We start from the raw sequence: 22,028 nt of genomic DNA, 5'->3' as shown, positions 1-22,028 counted from the left end.
TTGCAGCAACACGTAGAGGTGAGATATTGAAATATCAGCTCCATAGCTGGTACGGTCTTACAAAACACATGAACATGCCTTAAAGGGGTTGTTTGGGATAGGAAAACACGGCTGCTTTCTTGAAACAAGCATTGCAGCAACAGATGACATTTAATGCATGTTGTGATTGCAATCCAGACCCATTTATATGCAGCAATACCAGCCCTTTAAATGTACAAGTTACATTATACAGGGAAAGGGGAATCAAAAACATTTTACAGCTGATAACTACACGTGTACAGACATTTTTACATGCTGGTTCAATATTGGAAAAGCCAGTCTGCTTTCCAAGAGCAGCATAACATTTGTGCAGGGGATGGGTCTTGTATTGCAACTTCTGTGCATTATTGATACTGCAGATAAATGGGGCCGAGATGCAATTCCAGTCACAAGCCACGGATAAAAGTGGCGCTGTTTCAATAAAGAAAGCAGAGCCTTATGTATTCTGAGAATCTCTTAACAATCCAATCATTTACAAGGTAAAAAAAAAAAAAAAAAAAAAAAAAAAAAAAAAACTATAAACGAGAAGAGAAACTGTGTTGGCTTCCAGACAGGACAGATCAAATAAAAAAAAACAAAAAAACAAAAAAACAAACAAACAAATTTAATAGACAACATAAGAAAACAAGACAGGATTTCTTCAAACAGTTTAATTTCAAAAGGCAGAAAACAAAAGCATTGGTAGATTCCTGGATTATTGCACTGGTTTGATGGGGTCTTTGCTGAAATCCACTCAACAAAATCCTTTCCAAGATAAAAACACAAAAAAAAAAAAAACCCTTAAACATCCCAAAAACCTAAATGCCACTTAAAAAACAAAACAAAATAAAACTGAAGGAAAGGATTTTGCCTTCAATGCTCGATGCTAGAGAACATGCATTTCCTGAAATCAATCATTAACAAGCTTAGCCGTATTAAGAGAAATCTAAAACTTGGTGCTCAAATACACCACAGCCAAGGAGTGTATCTTGAAAAAGCCATGTTACAAACGCCCAAATATAACCTGGGTTTTAATAACTAACAGCGGTATCTTCAGCACCTACCCGCTAGAGTCCATGTTGCTTAAAAACACCAGGTTCTGGCAATAAAAACAAAAAAGCATCTACATTCATAGGATTCCTAACAAAATGTATCCATATATACAAGATTACATGGCGGCCATGTCTAGTAATTGTAGCTGCCTTTATAGTTTTGGGAAGGGACCGTTCCCACGTCTTGAAGGTACATGCCGCCTTCATCCAGGTGTGACAAGGGGACAGTATCTTCTTCGCTGATCTGTCGGTCAAACTCCGATTTCAAGGCAGGACGTTGATTGTCAGGAAAAGCCAAGGAAAACAGAGCTTCGGGTTCACACACAAATTTGTAGACATAACGCTCGCCAGCCACCTGAAATAAGACAAAAAACACAATTGGTAAAGTGTTTCATATACAAAAAAAAAAAAAATTAACCACCCTACTAAATCAGATGGTAAGCTTCTGTTCAGAAGAAGTGATTTTGCAGCATTTTTAAAGGATAAAAGTAACTTTCTTGAAATCATGTACTGTAGACAAATCAGACATGTAATCCGCATCAAAGAAACACAGCTAAAGATCATCGCAAAAAAAAGTTAAAACGCTTTCAAAATGCAGATTTTGCTCTACCAGGTTTTGGTTAGGCAAAAAAAAAAAAAGAGGCTGCAAAAATGCTACTTGTGAATATAGCCCAATTAGAGCATAATACCAAATATTATTTCTAGCATTTGAGCATATAATGCACCTTTATCATTAATACAATATCGAACAAAAAAAAAAAAAAAAAAAAGAAAAACAATATAAAACTTAGCAATATGGATTTGTTTGAGGTTGCCTTTAACCTTTGCCTTAAGACTAATACCAGCTATAAAATCACATAAACTGCCATTTCAAATCAATAATGGAAATTGTGATCATCTTGGGCATGAGGTCTTAGTCGCAAAGTAAATAAGTTGTATAAAGCAATAACAGTATTCCCTGATGTCTGTCCCTGACTTGTACCTCTAAATACATACATGGCATTCTCCATCCAATAGCACAATTCCAGGTTATTCTGCCTTAGACCACATGCACATATTCAGTATTTGGTGAGTTTTTTACCCCAGTATTTGTAAGCCAGATCCTCTGACTGTTGCACTCCAGGTTTTGGCTTACAAATACTGGGGTAAAAAAACCTCACCAAATACTCAATGTGTACACATGGCCTTAGAAGCATTGCTTTGGAGAATCATGATGCATAAAACGTTAACATATAAGACCTATGGCTCGGAGCTGCAGAGTTTTGTCTGTATGACCGTTAGGGGCAATATTACAATCCTAGGTTTCATGTGTGAATATATCTCAACATAAAAAGAAAAAAAAAAAAAAAAACAAAACATTTATTATCCAAGATGCCTTTAAAAGGGATTATCCGGGACTAGAGTTGAGCGACTTTGGTCGGATCGGGTTTCGTGAAACCCGACTGAAACAAAATTTGAGTCGGATGAAACTGGCCGACTAGGGCAAAAAAAGTCGGAGTTTCGTCCGAAACCCGACCCCAATGCAAGTCAATGGGAAATAAAGGTCGGCATTGAGCGGATGACATTCATCCACCCAATGCCGACTTTTATTCCCCATTGACTTGCTTTGGGGTCGGGTTTCGGACGAAACTCCGACTTTTTTTGCCCTAGTTGGACCAGTTTCATCAGACTCAAATTTTGCTTCAGTCGGGTTTCACGAAACCCGATCCGACCAAAGTCGCTCAACTCTATCCGGGACCATTTTAATTTTTTCTCAAGAGGATAAGAACTGACCGGCAGGTAGTTGCTCACTACCTGCTTGCTCTACATGGCGTCGGCTCAGAGCGATCACAGACCATTCATGCTTTGATTCTGCTGCTTCAACACAACAGAACAACTCTTCATCTTCCAGTCTGCTCTGTTATCTTGCAGATTGTCAGCTGGCTCCCTGCAGTTACGCAGTGGGGAGCAGGAAGACACTCAGCAGCACATCGGAATTGACGCCCATCAACAGAACAGAGAGGAAGCCATCACTGAAAGCTGCAGAGTCACTGGCAGGAGTGATCAATGACCGTTCTGGCCGGCGAAGATATATACCAGCTCAGAACAGGCTTGTAGTTAGCAACTACTAGCCTATAATTTTTTTACGTCCATGAGAGAAAAGTTTAAAAAAATCCTGGAAAACCCCTTTAACGACCAGCAGTCTCTAAAAGCATCTGTCTACATAACCATATTCAGTTTAGGACATCAACTGTAAGGGAATTTAAGAAATCAAAAACTATAACATGCCCAGTGCTCATTTATGCAAGTACTATCATCTACTTCTGGAGAACCCTTTTAACAGTGTGGACCCTAGGGGTCAAATTTGGAATGGTCCACAAGTCATCACCTATTCTTTGGAGAAGTTATATCTTTAAATTTTGGGAATAACTCTTCAATGGGGTTTGTGTCTGGCATTATATCACTGGATTCAATTAGAAGCCTTTGTAAAAGTTAAAATGTTAACAGAACGCATTTATTAACTATTTTTATCTACTATTGTACCCAAAATAGACAGCAAAGAGTAAAAGAACAAAGATAATGCTTGCTTTAATATACTCACTTTTTGCATAATTCCCTTTTCATAGTAATAGCGCAGTGACCGACTGAGCTTGTCATAGTTCATGGCTGGCCGGTTTTTCTGCATGCCCCAAAGTCTGGCAACCTGCAAAAATAGGTCACAAGCGTCAAAACAGACTCTAATAAGCCTGAATAGCTAGACAGAGGTTAACTTAATCATTTTCTTCCTTTCTTTCGTACTTTGTATTTATTGCCTTTAGGCATACAAGACCTTTCAGCTTGCCCAGGCTGTTACTGCAGAGAGTCACCCAGCTGTGACATTCGAGAACAGAAGAGAACAAATCCAGTAGTATGGACAAGCTTGGGTGGAGGTAAAATAAAGGTTAGGGATGGCCAGAATTTCTTAAGTTTTGAGGGAGATTTGACATTATCACAACTACAAGTCAAGAAATGACTAACCTCAATACTAGGATAGTATGTCTACTTTTTACGCTTTGATGCCCACTGCCCAAAATAGATGGGAAAATAATTCCCATGTTTTTCAGACTAGAAGACACATTTTTCCTCCCAAAATATGGAGGAAAATGGGGGGTGCGTCTTATAGTCTGGATGTACTGGCTCTGGCTGTGGTGGGGGAGCTATTTTGGCAGAGCAGCGGGTCACAGAGGCTTGTGAGCAGGCGGCTGCGGCTAACTCCAGTGCCCGCTGCTAAAGAGAAATTAATATTCACTGCATTCTACGCCCATGGGCGTGGAGGGCAATGAATATTCATTTCTTTTTGGCATCATGGTAAGATTGGCCCCATCCCATTCCTGATATGATTGACAGGCCAATTACATGGTTATACATTAAAGATGTATGCAAACCCTACATAAACACTTATTAAACTGCAGTTTAATAGGAGTGTTGAAGTAAAAATGCAAACCAAAACTGAAATTTATAGTACACATTGATCACAGCAAACCATGTGTCCACCCAAAAATGATAACATTGAAAAAAAAAGTTCACAAGAAGTTTTGTAAAAAGGGAACCTGACAGCTGATCCATATTGCACCATCCACAGGTAGCACGTATCAGGCACTGGCTTTAGGAGCTCAGTCAGGTACGTTTGATTCAAGCACTGTGGCATTTCAGAGAAACACACTTTAGAAGCTGTTGGGGACTGAACACAGAAGACTAATTGGACTGGTGGGTCCTCTGCAGCTCCTCCCTGCCTGTTCCTCAGGAGTGACAAGTCTCTCACCGTTTGTGTATAGGGAGAGACCCATCAGTCATTTAGAACGGGCATGGCGAAGCTACTGGAAACCAGGTTGTCCAATTAGCCTTCCATGCAACTCTGTCCCTGGTGGCACATCTCTGGTGTCTCCCAGCAGTGATCAGGCCTTGGAAGTCCCCATGTGCCCTGACATAAGACACAACCTTATAATGCTCAGTGTCTCCTGAAGACTGGTTGCATCCAGAAGATGCAGCCTAGAGTAAGTTTTGATGAATTTGTACAGAGCCAATTACAAAAATCCATATCCTCCAGAATATAGATTTTTTTCTCTTGTAACAGAATGAAAACAGAGAAAAATTAGCTGCTATGTGATTGCACCAATAAAAAAAAAAAAAAATTACTGGTTGATAAAAACAAAACCAAAAGTAGACTGACATTAGGGGTAAAATGTATAAATAAGGAGAAATTCTCAGTTAAAGTCTATAAAAGTGTGTACATGGTGAAAAGCAAAGCATTATTCAGAATGGGAAAGCCTGCAGTCTTACCTCTTCTGGTTCTATCAACTTAAACTCCATGCCCCGACCTGTCCAGGCGATGAAATGAGAGTTTGTGGGATCATCCAGCAGAGCCACGAGGAACTGCCACAGCTGCAAGGATCCACGTCTTTGGTATGGAGGTCCATCTCTATAGGTTCCAACTTCCTGTTTGATATCCCCTGCTGTAATCCCACAAAGGTCAGGTCAACTCATATCAACAACATATGATCTAGAACGTGCAAGTTCTTTTTGCATAAGAAAATTTATATTTATTCCCTTTAACACACAAATTATCTAAGGCCTCCTTTTCCTAAAATATACTCCCAGATTTAATATTCCCTGTAGATAAGAACATATTAGAGATCTTCTTTCCTGTCCACCATGGTTGACATGCTAAAGACAAGGAAGACCAGGAAAACAAGCAAGTCTATTACAGGTCTATGTCTACGTGGACAAGGTTACTTGTTGGTTCCCTATGCCTAATGACTAAGGAAATGTGGACCTAAGGACAATTTGTATCCAAGTTTAAGACAAGAGGCGTCAATATACTTCCCAGTTTATTACATCTACCAAAATCAGATCTTATGTGATATTAGATACCAACCTTCAAACTTTTCTGGCACAACACAAGCATCATCAGCAAAACTTCTCATGGGTTTTTCATAACCATAACCTATAACGGAAAATGGGAAAGATGACTTAATAGGATTGCATCATTAAAAATCCTAATCCTATAAAACAAACTTTTTGCTCGACACAATGGTGAACACTAAAAAGTAGAGAAAATTAGGTAGCCCAAATACTGAACTTCCATGCAAATCCTACAAATTTCTAGTAATGCTCAAGCAGTTTAGGTAAAGGGATCTTTCTATAAAAGGTATCTTATGTGCAATGACCGTTCTTGAACATCACTTATCCTTTCAAAACCAGGTTATGAGATATATCTGACATCTCTAACCTACAATCAGAACTTCTATTTTACGACTATGACATCCCACTTCCAAAAAAAGAATAACTAAACAAAAAGATACAAATATAATTCACAAGTCATAATTACCATCCATGTTTGGGTAGCCTTCCACATTCCTGTACATGGACTGACAGCCAGGAACATCTGTCAAGAAAGAATGGGAAACAAAAAAAACAAAAAACAAAACAAAACGTTGATCAAAAGAAAAAAAAAAAAAAAAAGTACCGAAAATGTAAACCAGAAATGTTCTTCCACTAAAATCAGAAATCTGGTGCGAATCTAAATCTCCTAAAAATACACATGGCAAATAAGTTAATTAGCCAGATGTGCTGTAGGTTTATATTAGGCCAAATCAATGGAGAAGTGGATTGTAAACACATCTGAAAATCCTAATTGTGCTTCCGTTTCTGATACCTTTGGAGTTTACATTATCCCGGACCCCAGCTGTTTAGATACAATAAATAAAAGAAAATTCAGTGGTTTGTGACATAAGCCAAAATGTTAAATAAAGTTATGTTGCTATACAAGTGTTTCATACCAGATTCTTCTAGATGTGGACACCTGAGGGTAGTGGTCAAAAATTGTAATGTACCGAGGGTGCTATACACTAAAAACTACCATTACACAATGTACTGACACTCGAATTTTGGATTTTTTTACAGCTTAAATAGAGTTAAGGCTTGGCGTTTCACTATAGAATCTACTTGAAATAAAAGTAGTATGCTACTTATTTCCAAAGAAACGGCCCACCAAAAAAAAAATCAGACGGTCGGATTTCACAGAATTTGGTAGGGACTCCATGCCGAAATCATGTGTCAAATGTGATATGTGAGACCATGGTCTATGTTTGTCATACACAATAGACAGTCCAAACCGGGAAAGCAGGTGTATAGTTAGGAGAGGAGGCCATCGGCCTACAGTTATCTAGTGTATGACTAGATTTGAGTTGACAAAAAAAAAAAAAAAAAAAAAAAAAATGCTGCCTGAACCCATTATACACCCCCCCTTACACATGCTCACATTCAGCAATTTGTGCATCTATTTTAATGGGGGAACGGGAATAGACTGCAGCCAGGCACTTCCGACAGTCGATTATCTCTCATTTGTCTAAAGTCAATACGCACCACCTTCAGACATTATTGGTTGCCAGAATTACTGCCATTTCATGGGATATACCACCTGTTCCGACAAGCCTACAGCCTGCAATGATCCTCGGTCTACTCTCTCCTACTGTATCCTCACCCATCCCTGTAGACTGTGAACCCTCGGGGGCAGGGTCCCCTCTCCTTATGTACTTGTGTATCCCTTGTCTTACACTTGTTTATTACTTTTGTATATATATTACACTTGCCTATATTTCCCCTTTTCACATGTAAAGCGCCATGGAATAAATGGCGCTATATAAATGCATAATAATAATAAATATTACACCTATCTGTCCACATGTTCAAACATCCATTCACTATTGTGCGCGACTGCATGTACAAGTGTTTTGTGTGCATATATAAAAATACACACACGCACGTATGTATGTACGTACGTGTATGGATGGATATGTGTGTTGCAGTCACAATTTGGTTTCCGATTTCCTCCAAATGAAAGTAGATCTCAATGGGTATTAATACTTATCAAAGATCCTTGGACATCCTCAAGAAGAGGGTAAAGATTTTTTTTTAAAAAAAAAGCCGAATTTTCCGCAATTTCCATCAGACCAGTATAGCAAATATAATGTTAGATTTGTGTTGAACAGTTTGCGACAGAAATCACCCATTATGTATTAGTGGCTGTGAATGGGTTGAGTTCCATGCTTCGTAAAAGATTGCACACCGGGGGACTTCCTAAGTGTCACATGTCTGTCAGTATACACACACCTTTTCTGAGAGGCCATAGAGGCTGCAACACCATTAAGCAAGTAGCACCACTAACCAAAAACCACCCTGAAGACCAAGGAGATCGCCAAACAAATCAGAGACAAAGTCATTGAGAATTACAAGTCAGGGTTGGGTTATAAAAAAAAAAAAAAAAATCCCAATCACTGAAGAACATGGTATCACAACAAACTTGCCAAGAGAGCTGCCCACCAAAACCCAGCCTGGGCAAGGAGGGCATTAAACAGAGAGGCAGCACAGAGACCAAAAGGTAACCCTGAAGTAGTTGCCGAGTTCCCAATCAGAGACTGGAGCATCAGTCCATACGACCACAGTAAGCCGTACACTCCATAGAGGTGGCCTTAATTGAAAAGGGAGTAGAAAAAGAGACTTTAGTTACACAAAAATTGTAAGGCTCATTTTGGTTTGCCAAAAGACATGTGGGAGACTCCCCAAATGAATGAAGGAAGGTGCTGTGGTCATTAAACTTTTTGGCCACCAAGATAAATGATTTGTCTGGCGCTAAACACAGCTCATCACCAGAAGAACGCCATCCACACAGTGAAACATGGTAGTGGCAGTTCCATGCTTTGGGGATGTTTTTCGACAGCAGGGACAGTAAAATGGTCCAAGTCGAGGGGATGATGGATGGTGTGAAATATAGGGATATTCTTGAGCAAAACTTGTATCAGTCTGTCAGTAATTTGAGAAAAGACAATGACCCATAGAATACTGCTATAACACTTTTGTGGTTTAAAAGGGAGATATGTAAATGTTTTGGAATGGGCTAGTCAAAACCCAGACCTTAACCCAATTGAGAATCTGTGGTCAGACTTGACAATTGCTGTTCACCAGATGAAACTATCTAACTTTGAAGGAGCTAGAGTAGTTGTGCCTTGAAGAATGGGCAAAAATTCTAGTGGCCAGATGTGGGAAGATCACAGACATATCCTAAGCGACTTGCAGCTGTAATTGCTGCAAAAGGAGGCTTCACAAAGTACTGGCTTTAAGGGGGTGAATAGTTATGCACACTTAAGTTTCCAGCTATTTTGTCCTATTTGTGGTTTGCATCACAATAAAAAGAAAGCCACGATGTTCAGAGTTGTAGGCATGTTCCTTACATGAACTTAAGCAAACCCTCAAGAAAAAAAAACAAAAAAAAAAAAAAAGGGAGGAGGGAGTGAACACCTCCGCAAGCCACTGTACAAAATGCTTGCATTAATGTTCTTTAGCTGGCATTGTCTATACCTAGGTTCTGAAAAGCTCCAGGTCTTTGTCTACCAATGTCCTAATAGATTAGTCATGCACAGCTAATACTTTAAGGCTAGAAGTGATGCAAACCCTGAAATCATTGACAAATATCCACCAAATTGCATCTGTAGATTAGACGCCTGGCTCAGGGCTCCCAAAGACAGAACTTGAATTAGTTTGCACATAATTTCCTAGTTATTGCTGGAGCCTCTCCTTTAAATGTAAGTGCTGGGGCTGCAGTTTGGCTGTGTCAGAGGAGTATTTGTAACCTCCATAGCAGGGAGGTTTTTTTTTTCCCAGCGCCTTAATAGCCTTGGGCAGAAATACAGTAACAGATAGTGTTACCACAAGACAGCCCATATTTCTGGTATGATGTCAGCCGCCTATGAAAAAGCAGCCGAGTTTTGTAAGCCGGCACCAGAACAGCCCTACGGGGACTTCTTGTCTTTCTCTTGTCCTCCATTTTGTGAATGAAATTCCTCAGACTCCATTCAGAAAGCGAGAAGCCCATGTATGAGTGTTAGTGACTAGCAGGCAGGTGGGAGGGAGCCAGCTACATTCAAGGTCGTCGTAATGCAATCCTGGTAGATGATGCAGAAAAACTGGAGCTAGAAAACGCAAGGTCAGGGGACAGTAAAGAAAGTGCAGCCGCACCACACACGGACACTCTGGGCCAGGTGTCTCCATTTCTAGGCTCCTCTTGACAACGGCCTACACGACTCTATAGGAAAGCCCAAGTCCTTGGTTATACATCGATCAGACCTAGCTACTCCTGTAAACTCTCCCCTACAGAAACTCTGGCAGATGCTTGTCCGAGATCAGACTGGAAAAAGGTTCTATAGAAACAAGAATGCCTTCATCCCACATACGTTAAAAGCAGGTGGGCAGAATGAGAGGGGAGGTGGGGGATCAGTGGTTATAGCACGGCTGATTTGCAACTCTGAATTTCTGGGTACAAATTATATAACATCTGCAAGGAGTTTGCAAGAGGACAATGCTGACAATGTCTGTAATAACACTGCGGAATATGTTGGCGCTATAGCAGCAAGCATAATAAATATCTATATAGGTCAGTGTTGAAAAATTAAACAGATCTGTCAGAGCTGATCCTGATGGCTTTTTCTACACTCCACAGGGAGGGTTTTGTACATGGATCTGCAGCAGATAGGGGGGAAAGTATCTAAAGTTTTATGGAGAGCAGAAAGGATGTTACAGATGAGGAGGAAAGGACAAGCAGTAGAAATAAGTGCAGTTTTGAGGCTGTGCTCGTACAGGAAAGAAAGTGAAGACTGGATACACACACCTCACATCCAGCATTTTGTTTTCTTCAGGAAGGAGGGACACTCACGTAAGAAAAAAAAAATCCGAACCTGGATCAGGCTGCAAAGCTCATATTTTGGGGTCTGAAATTGAATGAAGGAATGCAGACTCCAGAGTGAAAAAAGAAAAATGGTGTCCATGGCCTTTAAAGGGAATCTGTTAGTGGGATCAACCCTGCTAAGCCATCTATATGGGCATGTAGGTCATAGAAAACTGAATAAAATGATGCCTTGATATCTGTGATCTTATGGCTTATTACAGAAAAATCCACAAATGTTCTCAATATGTAAATGAGCAGTTAAAATCTATGAGACGGACATAGATCTCCCTGACAATCTGCCTCCAGAGCTTATTTTAAATGAAAGAAGGTGTTACCAGTGTGAGACATGTAATAACCGACAGTCTGCTCTCCTGATCTACATGTCTCACTCTGGTAACGTCCCTTATTCCTTTAAAATAAGGTCTGGAGACAGATTCTCAGTGAGATCAGTGTCCGGCTCATAGATTTTAACTGCTCATTTACATATATATATAAAAACATGGATTTCTTGGGAGTAACACATTGGATGGCAGCCATCAAGGCATTTTTTAATCAACATCCTATGCACCTGCATGCCCATATTGATGGCTTGGGAGGGTTGATCCTACTGACAGATTCCATTTGACAGGATGCCACAAAAATGTTATGCCTCTGGGGGCTATAAAAACAGAATAAGTAATTGACAGATTAAGTTTTCACTGGCCAGATCCTTTGTTGACCTTAGAAATAGAGATGCTTACATCTGCCTAGAGAGTGTTTGGCCGACAATTATTGCTTTACGCACACGGCAATTATCGGTAATCGTAAAATCATTTAGACAATTAGTGATAATCATTAAAAGTCCATAGTGCATGGCTTTATACTTTGTATACCATTTCATTTCCCTTTGTACATCTTTAAGTATTGATCCTACATCATAAAAGTCAATGATCTATTTATTTGTGAAAAGAGGTCCTCTGGAGGAAATCCAAACATAGCATATACTTGTATAAAACTTTCCCTATTGGACACTTTAAACTATACGTACACAATACAGGTATACTGTTGCGAGTTCATTCTCTGGTTCACCAGTTGGGAGTTCTCCTTCCAGACACCCTCTGGTGGTAACAGGAGGTAGTGAGGCTGATTTGATTGGTGGAGATCTGCCACCTGAGAATGAGGATGACGATTGGACCTCAGGAGTCTCAGATTGGATATAAGACAACCGACGCCCTATTCAGTTGCTGGTGATTCCTTCTAGCTTGTCAGCTCTTGGTTTTCAGCTCTGTTCCAGTCATCTAAAGCTAAGTTTTTCTGCTATTGTTCACACTTGATTTTGCTGGCCTATTCAGTTTTTTGGTGTGGTCAGCCAGCCCCGGCTGGGGGCTGTGCTGAATTTCCACTCTTATTTATCAGTATTTTGCCAATTTGCTTTGCTTACTAGTTTGGTCTCTTTTTGCTCTGTCTCAGAATATTTCAGAGTGCTGATATAGTGGGAGAAGTCTAGTGACTTCAGGGTTAATTTTGCTATCAGAACTTTTGGACATTTTTGTAGGGTTTTTTGCAGGTTGCAGACAGTGTCTTTCCTTTCCTCTCTAGTTAGTTTGGGCCCATCCTTTGCTCAGCCTATTTTCCTGCCTGTGTTTGTGCCTTCATCTTGTTTCACCGTCAATACATGTGTGGGGGCCATCTATTCCTTTGGGGTCTGCTCTGGGGCAGTTTTCCCCTTTTCATGCTTCAGGCTTATTTAGTCCTCCGGCTGTGACGAAGCGTCTAGGATCATCGTAGGTACGCTCCACGGCTGCTGCTAGTTGTGTGGTAGGATCAGGGATCTGCAATCTGCATAGTTACCAACCTCTCTGGTTTTCTGTGACTTAGCTTGCTTTGCTTTTTTCTCCTCGGTGACCCATTCATAACAGTATACCGATCGGTCACCCACAGTGACAGCACAAAAAAGCCAAAGGCTAAAGCACGGTTCCTTATTGAATGATGTCACGCTACGCGAGCAACAGATGACTTCACCAAGGCTAGATGGAGGAAGTCTAGTAAAGGAAGACCATGGTAGAAGTTAAAAATATTTTGGTAAGGATTTTAACCTGGTTTTAATCATTTTAATATAAGTGAAGTCTCCATAAAACCATAATTTACAACTCTTGAAACATCTGCGAGACTTACAGAAATGGGTGAGACCTCCTGGAATTCCAAAGAAGTTGGCAAGCCTTCCAGATAAAAGCTGTATGGTGGAGCAGAAAACAATCTGCTCTTTGCTCCTCCACCCTTATAAAGGCAAGTTTAAGCTTTCTGTTTGGCACAAAAGGGGCACTAAAACCATGTGTATACATTAAATGTGCACCATTGCCACATGATGACACAGAAGGCACTATTACTGTATGGAAGTACAGATGGGGACATTCCCGCGTGGAGACAAAAACGGCACTATTATTGTGCCGGGCACCAGGCAGGTATAATTAATGTGTCACACTTTGGATGGATATAGCACTATGTGAGTAGCAGAATCATAGAATTGTAGGGTTGGAAGGGACCTCCTCGGCCATCTGGTCCAACCCCCTGCTCAAAACAGGATTCGCTAAATCATCCCAGACAGATGTCTGTCCAGCCTCTGTTTGAAGACTTCTATTGAAGGAGAACTCACCACCTCTCGTGGCTGCCTGTTCCACTCATTGATCACTCTGTCAGTTTTTTTCTAATATCTGATCTGTGTCTCCTCCCATTCAGTTTCATCCCATTGCTTCTAGTCTTTCCTTGTACAAATGAGAATAAAGATGATCCATCTACAACGTGACAGCCCTTGAGATATTTGTAGACAGCTATTAAGTCTCCTCTCAGTCTTCTCTTCTGCAAGCTAAACATTCCCAAATGGATTTGGGAATGTTTAGTTTGCAAAAGAGAAGACTGAGAGGAGACTTAATAGCTGTCTACAAATATCTAAAGGGCTGTCACATTGTAGAAGGATCAACTTTATTCTCATTTGCACAAGGAAAGACTAGAAGCAATGGGATGAAACTGAATGGGAGGAGACACAGATTAGATATTAGAAAAAACTTTTTGACAGTTAGAGTGATCAATGAGTGGAACAGGCTGCCACGAGAAGTGGTGAGTTCTCCTTCAATGGAAGTCTTCAAACAGAGGCTGGACAGACATCTGACTGGGATGATTTAGCGAATCCTGCTTTGAGCAGGGGGTTGGACCAGATGGCCCAGGAGGTCCCTTCCAACTCTACGATTCTATGATTCTATGAAATCCCACAACCTTTCCTCATAAGACAGGGTTTGCAGACCAGTCACCATTCTGGTCGCTCTTTTCTGAACTTGCTCCAGTTTGTTGATGCCTTTTTTAAAATGTGGCGCCCAAAACTGGACACCGTATTCCAGTTGAGGTCTGACCAAAGAGGAGTAGAGGGCAGTGCTTGAAAAAGATTGCCTGTAACATTCTGCAGACAGGAGTCATGGATGGAAGAAGTTGTCATGACAGTCAGGACCAGATGGACAAGAAAAAAAAAAAAAAACACAAAAAAAAAACCTGACTATCATCAGAGAGAAAGCCACGGCAGAGTTACTGGATTGATCGGTACATTTAGCATACATGAGGTCTGCAAAGCGCCTGTGTAGAACTGGTATCTACCACTACATTGTCACTGTATGGTGGCAACAGTGTTACACAGGACTGCAGAGAACCGCTCTGTATTAAGCTATGGTTTACCACCGCTTTTTTTTTTTTTATGGGCGAGATAGATGTGTAAAATTAAACGCAAGTTGAAACAAAGGGGTGTATCTTGATAGAGTCAGTTATCAAAAGTTGACAAGTATGAGTAAAACCCTTTAAATCAAATGAGACCTATAGGCAGATTTATCAGATCAGTCTCACGGTATTACCATCACCGTTGTCTTGTAGCAACCAATTACCATACAGCTTTCATTTCTAACTCTCCTTTGGAAAAATAAAAGCTCTGCTGTGATTAGTTTGCCAAGGACAACACAGTTCTGATAAATCAGCCATTTTGTGTGAATGAGTACACATAGCTCTATATACTTTGGCCGTCACATCACTAAATAAAAAAAAAAAGTGTATATATATATATATATATATATATATATATATATATATATATATATATATATATACACACACCAAGTGCCCCCTAGTTTCATAGACGAGCACTGCACTGAAGAAAAAACCTCACATAAAAGTATCACTATACAGACAAACCCATTTATTCATCTGTACATTAAAGCTTTCCAGGAGCAGAGGAAACAGGAGGAAATTAAAACTCCATTTCTAAAACAAACCAGGCTTCTGACAGGTCTAGCTGTGTCATTTCACGGCCAGCCATTCTTGGGAGTTTTATAACACACTTTTCTTAATTCATATAGGTGCCTGAAACAGGCAGATTTATTTACATTCCGACGTATGTGGCGACGCGGCGTTGGATGGAGCAGACAGACATTAGCTCATTAGCAAGGAAGACAGCCTGCATGGAGGCAACAGGAATACAGAGACCACTGCCTCCTCTTCCTCCATCTACATGGCAGACCAAATAATGACCCTTTAGACTTTCAGAGGATACGTTCAACATCTACCTGAGAATCGTCATTACCACTTTAATGTTTCAGTCACTGAAGATACTTGCAAGGCCAGCCATTATTCTAATTTATGTAACGCCCCCCCTGTACATAGACAAATTGTATGAGCGCTTGTAGACTCTTCCAACAAAGGAGGTCTCCTTTTATTATTCAGGAGAAAAGCCTCTGCTGGAGCTGCCCAACAATAGCTTTCTCCACTCTCTTTGAAAGAACATGAGCCTTTGGCTGGGCTGAATGTTCATGTGTATTGGGAACTTGGGAGACATAGCCGACGGCTGGATGAGCCTTCCGCTCTCAGCTACTGGATGCGTACAGGGCCTTAAAGAGGTTTATTTTAGTCAATACATCTCGGAATAATAATATTTTCCTCAATTTAATGTTTTTAAATAAAATGTTCCTGTGCCGAGATAGCCTTATAAATGCACCTCTGCTGTGTACTGGCTGTGTGACTGTACAGGAACGTGGTCTGATGATACTACAGCTCCTGGGCAGGGGAGGAAGTAAAAGAGTATACAGACAGGGCAGCACAGAATTACAGCTGATTCTGTCAGAAAGCATTTCCTTGCCAGTTTTTAAAAAAAATGTTTTACTTCAAAGAAAGAATGATTTGTGATCCCATGCTGTCCTGCCTGTATATATTCTTTTCCTTCCTCCCCTGCCCAGGAGCTGTAGTAAGTAAAAGAGTATACAGACAGGGCAGCACGGAATTACAGCTGATTCTGTCAGATAAAGCATTTCCTTGCCAGTTTTTAAAAAAAATGTTTTACTTCAAAGAAAGAATGATTTTCATCCATCATCCATGATCTTTTTGTTACTACCAAACTCTCCTTCCTCGCCATCACCGAAACCTGGCTCACCCCTTCTGACACAGCCTCTCCTGCTGCACTTTCGTATGGCGGCTTCCACCTTTCTCACACCCCCCGCCCCAGCAGCAAACATGGTGGAGGAGTTGGTTTTCTCCTGTCAGATACCTGCTCCTTCACCCCAATCCCACTGCCACCCTCTGTTACCCTCCCTTCCTTTGAGGTGCACTCTGTGCGCATCTACTCCCCCTCCAACCTCCAACTGGCTGTCATCTACCGCCCCCCAGGGCCAGCCACCACCTTCTTTGACCACTTCACCACCTGGTTACTTCATTTCCTTTCCGCGGACATCCCTACTATCATCATGGGCGACTTCAACATCCCCATTGACACTTCCCTCTCAGCTGCCACTAAACTTCTATCTCTCACTTCCTCCTTCGGCCTCACTCAATGGTCTTCTACAGCCACCCACAAAGATGGCCACACACTGGACCTCATCTTCACCCGCCTCTGCTCCCTATCTAACCTCTCTAACTCACCTCTTCCTCTCTCTGACCACAACCTGCTCACATTCTCCTCCCTCTTCACTCCATGTCTACAATCCCCACCCCACACACTTTCACACCCTCGCAGGAATCTTAAACACCTTGACCTACACTCATTCTCCGAATCCCTCCTCCCTCTTACAGATATAAGTTCCTTACACAATGCGGATGACGCTGCCGCTCTATATAACACCACAATAGCTGTAGCTTTGGAATCCGCTGCCCCACTTACACATACCAAAACTCGCAAAATCAACAGACAGCCCTGGCACACCAGCCTGACCAAAGAGCTGAGGCGAGCTTCCAGGGCTGCTGAGCGCAGATGGAAAAGATCCCACTCCAACGAGCATTTCATCGCATTCAAACAGTCCCTCACTACTTTCAAGACCACACTCGCCACAGCTAAACAAACCTACTTCTCATCTCTCATATCCTCCCTGTCTCACAACCCTAAACAGTTATTCAACACCTTCAATTCTCTCCTCCGCCCCCCAGCACCTCCTCCCTCCCCACTCATCTCAGCTGAAGACTTTGCCTCATTTTTCAAGCAGAAAATTGATAACATCAGGGACAGTTTTGGTCAACAACCCCCAGAGCCCTTCCTCCCGACTTCCCAGCCCTCCACCTTCAAAACCAACTTCTCCACCATTACAGAAGATCGACTCTCCACTCTACTCTCAAGATCACATCTCACCACCTGTGCACTCGACCCGATCCCATCCCACTTCATCCCAAACCTCACCACAGTCTTCATCCCAACCCTAACCCATCTCTTCAACCTATCACTAACAACTGGTGTTTTCCCCTCAAGCTTTAAACATGCCTCCATCACACCTATCCTCAAAAAGCCCTCTCTTGACCCATCCTCTGTATCTAGCTATCGCCCTATATCACTTCTCCCATACGCCTCCAAGCTACTGGAACAACACGTCTACCTTGAACTGTCCTCCCATCTCTCTTCTTGCTCCCTCTTCGACCGCTTACAATCTGGCTTCCGGTCACACCACTCCACTGAAACTGCCCTTACTAAGGTCACCAATGACCTCTTAACTGCCAAGAGCAAGCGACACTACTCTGTCCTCCTCCTCCTGGACCTGTCGGCTGCCTTTGACACAGTGGACCATTCCCTATTATTACAGACCCTCTCATCCCTCGGCATCACAGACTTGGCCCTCTCCTGGATCTCATCATACCTAACAGACCGGACATTCAGCGTCTCCCACTCACACACCACCTCCTCACCTCGCCCCCTATCTGTCGGAGTCCCACAAGGTTCAGTCCTAGGGCCCCTGCTGTTCTCTATTTACACCTTTGGCCTGGGACAGCTCATAGAATCTCATGGCTTTCAGTATCATCTTTATGCTGATGACACACAGATCTACATCTCTGGACCAGATATCACCTCCCTACTAACCAGAATCCCTCAATGTCTGTCCACTATTTCATCCTTCTTCTCCACTAGATATCTGAAACTCAACATGGACAAAACAGAATTCATCATCTTTCCCCCATCTCACGTGACCCCCCCTACGAACCTATCAATTACAGTAAATGACTGCCCACTCTCCCCAGTCCCACAAGCTCGCTGCCTCAGAGTAATCCTTGATGCTGATCTCTCCTTCAAACCACATATCCAAACCCTTTCCACTTCCTGCCGACTTCAACTCAAAAATATTTCACGCATCCGTTCATTCCTCACCCAAGAATCTGCAAAAACCCTAGTCCATGCCCTCATCATCTCTCGCCTTGACTACTGCAACCTCATGCTCTGCGGCCTCCCCTCAAACACTCTCGCACCCCTCCAATCTATTCTAAACTCTGCTGCCCGACTAATCCACCTGTCCCCCCGCTATTCCCCAGCTTCTCCCCTCTGTCAATCCCTTCACTGGCTCCCAATTGCCCAGAGACTCCATTACAAAACCCTAACCATGACATACAAAGCCATCCACAACTTGTCTCCTCCATACATCTGTGACCTCGTCTCCCGGTACTTTCCTGCACCCAACCTCCGATCCTCACAAGATCTCCTTCTCTACTCCCCTCTTATCTCCTCTTCCCACAATCGCATACAAGATTTCTCTCGCGCATCACCCCTACTCTGGAACTCTCTACCACAACATATCAGACTCTCACCTACCATCGAAACCTTCAAAAAGAGCCTGAAGACCCACCTCTTCCGACAAGCCTATAACCTGCAGTAACCACCGATCGACCGAACCGCTGCACGACCAGCTCTACCCTCGCCTACTGTATTATCACCCATCCCTTGAAGATTGTGAGCCCTCGCGGGCAGGGTCCTCTCTCCTCCTGTACCAGTTATGACTTGTATTGTTTAAGATTATTGTACTTGTTTTTATGTATACCCCCCTCACATGTAAAGCGCCATGGAATAAATGGCGCTATAACAATAAATAATAATAATAATAATAATTTGTTATCCCATGCTGTCCTGCCTGTATATATTCTTTTCCTTCCTCCCCTGCCCAGGAGCTGTGGTATGATCAGACTATGCCCCTGTACAGTCAGACACGGCCATTACACAGCAGGGGCAGATTTATAAGACTCTCAGCACAGGGACATTTTATTTAAACACATCCAATTGTGGAACTTAATTATTCAAAGATCTACTGATTAAGATGAACTTTATTTATGTGACAAACCCTTTAATGATGCCATCAACCAAGTTTGTTGTTTTTAATGAATTTAGTGGTCATTGACCTAGCCAACAAACTTTGAAGTTTGGTTAAAATACAATCCAATTTTAGACATGGCCAGTTGTAAGGACTAGAATAAAGCCCACAAAATGATTTTATGCAGCGGTTATGAAAACACAAAGGAGTTATCCAGTAATTCTTATTTTCACACATGGGGCCAAGAAATAACAGGCACGTAGTTGCTAACTGTCTGTTACACTATTCCCAAACAGAACAGGCAGGTAGTTAGCAACTTACCTGCCTATTCATTCTTAGCCCCACACATAAAAGGGGTTATCCAGTACTTATTAGTTTTAAGTCTTTTCATGTGTCTTACATATAGTTTTGTGGGGTGTATTCCAGGACCTACTTAGCCTACTTCAACAATCCCCTAACTGCTCAAGTACGCAAAAAAAAGGTGCTTCCCAGACAGGCACTACTCATTATTATGGCTATATGTCTCCCCAGCAGTCGCTTGACATATCAATGTCATAAGACTGCCGGGAAAGAGCGCCAAAATCAGTGGTAAGTTATTCTTTTATTTTTTATGGAGCACTTTAGAACTTAAGAAGGAGTTGTTCAGTAGTGTCTATGTAAGATGTGGAACACTTGGTTAAGGTGTGGAAGGAGATTTGGATGGTAAAGTTGTTCCAACATGTTTAATTCAACATGTCTTACCTGAATCATATGCATAGTCTGTTTGCTCCTGCTTGACTATCACATTGGATTGGTACCGGTGAGGCCTGCTGGTTCCAGCATGGCTTGCCTGGTCATACATGGGATCATGGTACTCCTGTTTGAAGCTTTGCTGTGGGTACTGGAGACATGGCTCAGACATCTGGCGTTGATAGTTAGCTGAAGACTCCCTATTCAGGTTCTGTGTGGATTGAAAGGAGTGGCACATCTCGGGTAGTTGCTGTTGGTATCGGGATCTAAATATTATAGTAGAGGTGTTAGAAGAAAGAAGCAATATACACTTTAAAGGGAATCTGTCACCCCTTTTTGAGATATCATATAACGATATCATTCAATTGTGTGTCACATAAGGATTCTCTTAGTACTTTTGCTTCCCCCCCAACAACGCACCCTTCATGCATAAATACCTTTTTTATATCGGTTCAGATGTATGTAAACTGCCGCTGTCCGGTCCGCTGGGTGGGGCTTATTCACCTGCTCCCCCCTCTCTGTCTTGTTCTATGCATTTCTTCTTGTGTAGAGCAAGACAGGGGGGGGGGGGGGGGGGGGGAGCAGTTGAATAAGCCCCGCCCAGCGGACCGGACCGTGGCAGTTTACATACATCTGAACCGATATAAAAAAGGTATTTATGCATGAAAGGTGCGGGGTCAGGGGGAAGCAAAAGTGCTAAGAGAATCCTTATGTGACACACAATTGAATGATATCATTATATGATATCTCAAAAAAAGGGGTGACAGATTCCCTTTAAAAAAAGTGTGGGGGGGGGGGGGGATTTTTGATGGCATGCTGTTTATGGATAGAGTTTAAAAAAGACTGCAGATCTTGTATTATGGTATTTCTCTACAGAAGAACACTTTTGCAGATGGTGCTGTCTTTTCTGGCCAACTACTGTATACCTACCCATGTTCCATGAGATAGCCTCCAGACTGAGCAGACTGCGATGAGCTCTGTGGGTTGACATATCCGCGGTCCTGTCTGGAAAAGTGGGGGATTGGTGACACTTGAGAACTCTGATTTGGGGACTTGATGTTGACTTGTCTTGATGTTTGGTCATAGGCACTAGAGACAGAAGGAAAATTTTAACTACAATGCCAAACCAGTACAACAAATAAGTAATTTTTTTGTCCAACCTTACTTTTACGATGGAGCAAAGCAACCTCAATCCTCACCTGGCATAAAGGCACTGTTCCCCATTCCGATACTGAAACTGTTTTTGGCTGCATGAAAGACTGGGGTCCGAACAAGAGCTTGGCTGTTCTTTTTTTATTTTCACCGGTGGACTGTGAAAAGCAACTTTTAAGAAAAATAAGAGCTATGTAAATGGACTAAAATAAACCAGTAAACATACTAACAGTATTGGTTTACAATAAAATCAGCATTTCTCATGTAGTTTTTATTGGGCGAAAGGGTAGAAATTTTAGGTCTTACTCAGCATCTAACTATGTAGTAAAAGACACTACATGCAGTCAGTATAACACTACATAAGAGAGTTATTGCATTGCTTCTATGGGAGACAAAGGTTTAGTTTCATGCCATGCCGCACTGTACAGTAGGTCACAATTCAGAAGCATATGTATATAGCGCAGAGCCTTATAAATGTCTATTGTCGTCATGTTACAGTTCAGAAATACCCATTTGTGCATGAGGCTGGGCTCGGACTGGCCCATAGGGTAACAGGGGAATCCCCCGGTGGGCCCCTGTGTAGATTTGGGCCCCAAACCCTCTGTATGGGCAATACTTGACATAATTCATGTGATTCATTTACGAAACTACCCAGTTTATTATTATACAGAGATCTAGGTAAATTTGTGAACGAGGGTAGTGCAATATTTGTATGTAGGTGAAAAGTGGGCCCCACCAAAGTCAATGTTACTGGTGGGCCTTAGCATACCAGTCCGACAC

At 41.9% G+C, this 22,028-nt stretch overlaps 1 protein-coding gene across 3 annotated transcripts in view; it reads right to left on the bottom strand.

Annotated features, from left to right (window-relative positions):
- Positions 1-674: 674 nt before the first annotated feature.
- Positions 675-22,028, bottom strand: part of ETV4 (ETS variant transcription factor 4) — a 59,703-nt gene continuing 38,349 nt past the window's right edge. For 2 of the 3 annotated variants that reach the window (XM_073565336.1, XM_073565337.1), the window contains exons 6-13: positions 21,296-21,419; positions 21,027-21,185; positions 20,109-20,362; positions 6,418-6,474; positions 5,965-6,033; positions 5,370-5,542; positions 3,652-3,753; positions 675-1,425 (exon numbers count right to left, since the gene is read on the bottom strand). In XM_073565336.1, coding sequence (XP_073421437.1) covers positions 1,204-1,425; positions 3,652-3,753; positions 5,370-5,542; positions 5,965-6,033; positions 6,418-6,474; positions 20,109-20,362; positions 21,027-21,185; positions 21,296-21,419 — 1,160 coding nt within the window. In that variant the 3' untranslated portion in view covers positions 675-1,203. The remainder of the gene's footprint in view (positions 1,426-3,651; positions 3,754-5,369; positions 5,543-5,964; positions 6,034-6,417; positions 6,475-20,108; positions 20,363-21,026; positions 21,186-21,295; positions 21,420-22,028) is intronic. The other variant, XM_073565338.1, reaches the window with a different exon arrangement.

The sequence above is a fragment of the Dendrobates tinctorius genome, unplaced genomic scaffold (genome assembly GCF_039654945.1).
Source record: "Dendrobates tinctorius isolate UK_male_01 unplaced genomic scaffold, ASM3965494v1 ptg000667l, whole genome shotgun sequence".
In the NCBI taxonomy this organism is placed as follows: domain Eukaryota; kingdom Metazoa; phylum Chordata; class Amphibia; order Anura; family Dendrobatidae; genus Dendrobates; species Dendrobates tinctorius.
Note: the sequence above shows the minus strand (reverse complement) of the source record. Positions and strands in the feature narration are given on the sequence as shown.